This window comes from Neopelma chrysocephalum, unplaced genomic scaffold (assembly GCF_003984885.1).
Source record: "Neopelma chrysocephalum unplaced genomic scaffold, ASM398488v2 Primary Assembly neopelma1_97108, whole genome shotgun sequence".
Taxonomy (NCBI): domain Eukaryota; kingdom Metazoa; phylum Chordata; class Aves; order Passeriformes; family Pipridae; genus Neopelma; species Neopelma chrysocephalum.
The window spans coordinates 266-7,272 of record NW_020925750.1 but is presented as its reverse complement, the minus strand read 5'-3'; the positions used below and the strand labels follow the sequence as shown (position 1 = coordinate 7,272).

The 7,007-nt window shown below is 68.9% G+C and overlaps 1 protein-coding gene across 1 annotated transcript; it reads right to left on the bottom strand.

The window, feature by feature from the left end:
- Positions 1-4: 4 nt before the first annotated feature.
- Positions 5-4,058, bottom strand: LOC113961336 (methanethiol oxidase-like; the record flags this gene model as incomplete). Its single annotated transcript, XM_027671618.1, has 9 exons — positions 4,032-4,058; positions 2,837-3,022; positions 2,143-2,263; positions 1,866-2,048; positions 1,514-1,692; positions 1,032-1,110; positions 760-881; positions 550-642; positions 5-19 (listed from the first exon to the last, which is right to left on the bottom strand). Coding segments are annotated over exons 2-9 (960 nt in total), but the record flags the coding sequence as incomplete, so codon positions are not given.
- Between the last annotated feature and the right edge of the window lie 2,949 nt (positions 4,059-7,007).

The following is a 7,007-nucleotide window of genomic DNA, read 5'->3' as shown; positions in this document are numbered from 1 at the left end:
CGCCGTAAATCCGCTTGCACTGGGGGGAACTGGGAGTTACTGGGGGGGAACTGGGAGTTACTGGGGCTGGGCAGGGGCAGGGGCAGGAGAAGGAGCTGAACAGGATGAAGAAAAGGAGCTGAACAGGAGGAAGAGAAGGAGCAGAGGAGGAGGAAGAGAAGGAGCAGATCAGGATGAAGAAAAGGAACTGAACAGGAGGAAGAAAAGGATCAGAGCAGGAGCAGAGAAGGAGAAAGAGCAGATCAGGACCAGGAGCAAGAGCTGAACAGGAGGAAGAAAAGGAGCAGAGCAGGAGGAGAGAAGGAGCAGATCAGGAGCAGAAGAAGGAGCAAAAGAAGGAGCAGGAGCAGAGCAGGAGCAGAAGAAGGAGCAGAAGAAGGAGCAGGAGCAGATCGGGATCAGAAGAAGGAGCAGGAGCAGATGAGGAGCAGATGAGGAGCAGAAGAAGGAGCAGATGAGGAGCAGAGCAGGAGCAGCTGAGGAGCAGCTGAGGAGCAGATGAGGAGCAGGGCAGAGCGGTGCCCCCCCTCCCAAGCCCCCAGCACTCACCTTGATCACCAGGGGCTCGGGTTGGCACTTGAGCTCCTCGTCCCTACACACGGTCACGGGGCCCCCTCGCAGGATGCTGCCCCCCACGAACACCTGCAGGGGGGCAGCGGCACACCCGTGGCACACCCGTGGCACACCCGTGGCACACACGTGTCCTTGGTATGTCCCTGGCGTGTCCCCACCCCCCCGTGCCCCCCGTGCCCCCCTGACCTGCCCCACCAGCCGGGGCTTGCAGTTCTTGCTGAGCTCGTACTGCCGGATGTCCCCGTGGATCCAGTTGCTGAGGAACAGGAACCTGTCGTCCGGGGAGATGAGCAGGTCCACGGTGAAGGCTGCGACAGGGACACGGCTCAGGGGCAGCCCCAGCACGGGGCACGGGGCCCTGGGCTCAGCCAGGCTCGGGGCTCAGCCAGGCTGTGCCAGCCTGCACTGCCCGGGGCTCCGCCAGGGAGAAGGAAGGGCCCCGAGGGGGTCCCACCAACCTGGCATCTTGGGCATGATCCAGCCCGACACCTCCTTGGGCGGGATGCGAATCACCTCCTCCACGGCCCAGTTGTCTCTCTGGGTGCACAAACACGGACCCCTCAGCCCCCCCAGTGCCCAACCTGGGGGCTCCCCTGAGCCCCCCCAGTGCCCATCTCGGGGGGTCCCCTGTGTCCCACCCAGTGCCCGGGGGCTCCCCTGTGTCCCCCTCAATGCCCGGGGGCTCCCCTGAGCCCACCCAGTGCCCAGGGGCTCCCCTTTGTCCTCCCAAGTGCCCGGGGGTTCCCCTGTGTCCCCCTCAATGCCCGGGGGCTCCCCTGTGTCCCCCCCAGTGCCCAACCCAGGGGCTCCCCTGTGTCCCCCCATCCCGGGGGCTCCCCTGAGCCCCCCCAGTGCCCGGGGGAGCCCATCCGACCCCCCCAACCCCTCTGCACAGCCCCCTCCTCCCCTCAGCCCCCCCCCCGGGGGTCCCGGTGCCCACCTGGCACTTGTAGAAGCGGTAGGTGACCCCGCTGAGGGCACAGGCCACGTAGCCCTCGGCGGCCTCAGGGTTGTGCAGGAATCTCACGCTCAGGGGCAGCGAGTCCTCGCCCAGGTCGAAGCACTGGGTGAGGCTGCGGCACGACAAGTCCCACACGTTCAGCCGGCGCCCGTAGACCCCTGAGGGGGGGCACAGAGGGGTCAGCACAGGGCACGGGGGGTGGCACAGCCCCACCCAGCCCCTCCCCAAAACGCTCCCGCCCCAAAACGCCGCGGGAGCCGCCAGAGAGGGGAAAAGGGGGGAAATCCGCCCTCCTAAAGGTGCCCCCCGCACCCCCCCCGTGTGCCCCCACCTTTCTTCAGGTCGTCGGGGTTGAAGCCCCGTCCCGCCCGCCTGGGCACGGCCCCGGCAGAGCTGACCAGCACGTTGTGCCGCGGCTGCAGCCAGAAGTCGTAGCCCGTCGGGGGGGCCTCGCACTCGTTCTCCCAGTTGCCCTTCAGCTCCAAGGTCTCCCCGTCCAGCACCACGAAGCCACCTGGGAGGGACACACGAAGAGGGGGCGGGTTGGGACTTGTCCAGGCTCCGGGAAAAGCACAACTCCGGGAATGGGGGGGGGCGGGATGAGGCACCTTTGCCGTTGCCCGCGGGGTCTCCCATGTTGGCGATGAGCACGTCCCCGTTGGGCAGGCTGTGGGTCACGGCCAGGTAGCCCTTGTTGCACGTCCAGAACACGTCCACCGGCTCGATCGTCTGCCAAAGGGACACACAAACCCCCCTCAGCCCCCGACTGCTCGGCTCCTCCCGCACCCCCGCGGGATCCTCGGCCTCGGGAAACTCCCCCCGAGGGCCTCCAGTCTCACCCTCGGCCACTCCCGACATCCCCGGGGCTCCCGGAGCTTTTCCCCTCCCAGAGCCCCCCTGGCTGGGGCTGCTCCTCCCCGGGGAGGGCACAGAAGCCCCTCCTGAGCTGCCCCCGGAGCGACTCCCGGCTCGGAGCAGCTGCCGGGACCCCCCCACTCTTTGGGGGGCAGGGAGGGGGTGCTGGGGACTCCCTGTGGGCACAAAGGTGCCCCCCACACTCTTTGGGGGGCAGGGAGGGGGTGCCGGGCACCCCCGGGGGTTCCTCGTGGGCACAAAGGTGCCCCCCAAGGCCGGGGGGAGCCCCCCCGGGAGCGGCAAGGACAGAGCCCGGAGGAAAACTGTGCCAGCTCTGCCAAGCCAGGCTGCGAGAGAAGCTGAGCAGAGAAGCCCCCGGTGCCCGGGCAGCGCCCCAGAAGCCCCAGTTACCCAACTGGCCCCGGTGTTTCCCCCCCCCGGGCATACCTTGCACAGCTTGGGGGCCCGGCACTGGGAGCCCACATCCACCACGTAAATGCGGGAGGAAATCAGACAGGGCAGCACCAGCTTGTTCCTCCTCGGGGAGCCGCTGTCAAAGCAGCCGCAGCCAGAGCTCCACCCCGAGCAGTGCAGCTCGTCCTTGAGGTTGGGCATGGGCAGCCGGTGGATCACCTGCGGCGGCCAAGGCACAGTTAGGGGGGAGGCAGGGCCTGGGGGGGCTCTCGGGGGGCTCCCTGGCACCGCCCGGGCACGGCCGGGGGCACGACGCTGCTCCCTGCCCTGGGCACTGCTCTGCCAGAGGGGGGGAAATCATTCCCAGCTCTGCTCAGCCCGTTCCGTTCCCATCCAGGGGAACATTCCCGGGGAGAAGGGATGTTCCTCCTCCTCCTGCCAGAGCCGGGGCTTTGCTCCGCAAACTCCTCCCCAGGAGGGAGTTTCAAATGCGCTGGGATCGTTCAGGAGCCCGGTCTGGCTTGGGAGGGACTTTTCCAGGAGTTTCAAATGCACTGGGATCGTTCAGGAGCCTGGTCTGGCTTTGGAAGGGCTTTTCCTTCTGGGCACAGGTGATCTCAGCACCCTGGATGTGGGAATGTGCCTTGGCAGCCCCCGGGGGCAGGGAAATGCCCGTGTGCCAGCTGGGATGGGCACAGGCAGCACCAGGGAACATCCCCGACAGACAGAAACCTGCTGGAATCTGCTCCAGGGCACCCGAACCCCCCGGGACACCCCAAGGTTCCCCTCCTGCCCAGGTGATCCCCAGCTCGTGCTCCAGGGGCTCAAAACCGCTCCAGGATCCTCTGGAAGGGAGTTGGGAAGTGACTCAGAGCCGACCTGTGCCCGGGGACACCGAGATGGAGACGAGCCAGGAGCACACGGGGGAGTGGGAAGAGAGCAGGAAGGTGGGAATTCCGAGCAGAAAACCCCCCTGGCTGGTGCAGGACACCAGGGAGGGGAGAGGAGACAGGACAGAGCTCCCGAGAGGTTTCCCAGGTGGCTCCTGCCAGGGGACAAGGAGCAGGATGAGGCAGATCCAAGGAGGTGCCAGGCAGGGGCAGAGGGGCCACCCAGAAACCTGCTTTTGCCCAGCACAGCAGAGAGAATGTCCCGACCCTGGAGGCCTTTGAAGCAGAAGAAGCAGCGGCAAGTCCCCAAGCCAGGAAAAGCAGAGAGGAGCAGGTACCTGGCCATAGCAGGGAGACCTGGGGTTGAGGTCCACGGTGGCCAGGAAATCGGGTTGGTCGATGCAGGTGGATCTGTAGGTGCAGGTCACGTAGGCGACCTCCTCCCGAGGGGCTGGCTCACAAAACTTGGCTTTAAAACACACCCCCGGGGCCGTCAGAGAGGGCGGCGAGAGATGCAGCCAAAACTCCCGGCCGGCCCCGAACCGAGGGGCTGGACCCGACCCCGAGCCCTCCCCGAGCCCTCCCCAGCCCCGGCCCCGGGGGCAGGAGCACGGCCGAGGGGTCCCAGAGTTTCCCCCGCTGGGGAAGGGGCTCCCGGGGGTCCCCCAGACCCCAAATCCTCCCCCAGGGCCCCCTGGCCACCCCCTGCCCGGGACTTGCCTTTGGCCACGTCGGGGCAGCACGAGGGGTACTCGTAGCACTGAGCTCTGCATCGGTCTGGGGGGAGAGCAGAGAACGGGAGCCTGGGCTGGGCCCGCGGGCTCAGGGGGCTCCTCTGAGCCCAGCCCGGGCCACCTTCCCCCAGCCCGGGCCACCTTCCCCCAGCCCGGCTGGCCCCGGGCACCGCCGGGACACGGACAACCCCGGCACTGGGATCGGGATCCTGGGAGTGGGATCGGGATCCCGGGACTGGGATCGTCCTCCCGGGACAGGGATCGTGATCCCGGGACAGGGTTCGTCCTCCCGGGGCTGGGTTCGTCCTCCCGGGACAGGAATCGTCCTCCCGGCACAGGGATTGTCGTCCCGGGACTGGGATCGTCCTCCCGGCCCGGGCCCCGCTCTCTGTCCCCTCCCGAAACCCTCCGAGCCCCTCCCCGAGCCCTCCCCGCTGCAGGGACGGGCACGGAGCTGCCCCCGGAGCCGGGGCTGGATGGAAGGGCCAGCCTGGCACGTTCCCTCCGATCCGGGATGCCCCGAGGTCCGGGATGCCCCGAGGATGCCCCGGGCACCGGGGGAGGCTCCCCGGGCACGGAGCCGCAGCTCCCGAGGCCAAAGGGAAGCCCCACCTTGGGCAGCGCCGGCACCGACGGGACGAGGCTCGGTGCCACCTTCCCCCTCCCTGTAGGGTCACAGCCCCCCGTGCCCCTCGGTGCCACCTTCCCCCCAATCCCTGCAGGGGCACAGCCCCCCGTGCCAGGGGGGGATCGGGGCTGGAGCTGCCCGGGGGGGGCTGCCGGGGGTCTCTTACCCATGGCTGGAGCCTGGGGGTGCCTGTGCTGCTGTCGGAGGGTTCCGGGGCTGGAGCTGCAGCTGCTTCTCCCGCTGGAGCGGCTGGTGCCGGCCCGGGAGCTGCGGGGGGATTTATATCCCCGGCCCGGGGGCCCGGGGGCAGCGGGGAAGCCGCCAAGGGAGGGGCCGGGGCTGCCCCAGCGCTTGGGAGGGGCCGGACCAGCCCCGCGGCTTCTCGGCCGCCTCCCCACGCCCCATCTGGGGCCGGATCTGCTGCCCCGGCAGCTCTCGGACCCGCACACCAACCTCCCGCAGCTGAGGCCGCCGCTTTTACCCCCCCAACCCCCGGGAACGGCTTCTCCCTCCCTCCTGACCCCCCAAATCCCGACCCGCGCTCCTGCCCCCCCCAAATCCCGACCCGCGGGATGCGCAGCCCGGCGGGATCAGCCCCGGGATCATCCCCGCGGGATCCGGGCACGCCGAGACCCCCGAGGGCACCTCCGGGCTCTGCATCCCTCCCATCCCGGGGTCCTGAGGGTTCCAGGGGCTCCCGGGGCTCCCTCGGGGCAGCTCCAGAGGGGCCTCTGCCCACGGACGGGGCTTTGGGAGCTCCCGGACACGGGGATGGGCTCGGGCAGCGCCCTGGGGGGCATCCAAAGGGATGGGAAGCACCTCGGGGGGGAGTTGGAGCCTCGGGAAACACACCCCAGGGTCAGGGCACGGCTCTGCCTCCCGGGATCACGTTTCCCGGGGGGAAAAGTCGGCCCAGATGGGGCAAAGTGAAGCCTGTGGGGTCTGGGGGGCTCAGCAGGGCCGGGGCAGCCCCTGCTCGCTGTGCCCAGCTCTGCCCCACACACACCCCCGGCCCAGGGAGGGCACCGGGGGGGTTGGGGGACCCCCAAACTGGGCTGAACTGACCCCAAACCCCCCGGGAAGGGCACAGACCCCCTTCAAGGGCCCGGGGGTGGCACCGGGGGGGTTGGGGGACCCTCAAAATGGGCTGAACCCGCCCCAAACCCCCCTGGGAAGGGCACAGACCCCCTTCAAGGGCCCGGGGGTGGCAGAAGGGAACCCCCCCCATCCTGAGGCCCCCCCAGCCCGGCTGCCCAATTCCAGCAGGAAGGAAGGAACACTCAGGGCCCTGGAACGTGCATCAGATCTGGGGGCAGAGCTCCCCAATCAGTGGGCACATGCCAGGCCCAGCTAATTGCTGCCCAGGAATGCAGCACCAGCCCAGGGGACCATTAGGGAGCCCCGGGCAGGTCCCAGCACCGGCAGCGAGGGAGGGAGGGCACAGCTCAGCCCCCTGCCCTGGGCTGCCAGCCCAAAGGGCTCTGCTGCCACAGCAGCCCCTGGCTCGTGGCCCAGGGGCACGGGGCACCAGCCCAGCCCTGCCCGGGCCCTCCTGCACACCCAAAGGGCTGCACTGGGCAACACTCGGGGCACAAAGGGCACTAAACCAGCCTGGCAGGGCCAGCCCGGGGGCAAAGGGGGCACAGGGACCAGCCCCAGCCCCACACAGACACTGCCAGGTCACCAGGCCGTGGACAACGGGGTGTCCAGGGGCATCCAGGGGCACCCCAGGGCAGCAGAAGGGCTCCAACAATGCCAGGGATGGAAAAGGGGCAAATCCTGGGAAGAGGGGGCTCCAAGGCAGGGAAAGAACTGCAGATGTGGGAAGAGCAACCCCGTGGGGAGACCTTGGATCCTCCTTTTGGCTCAGACAGCCCAGGGAGCCCCTTCTGGAGGCCTTTCCATGGCTCCAGGGACCCTCTGGAGTGAGCTCAGGCTCCCCCCGGGCCGGG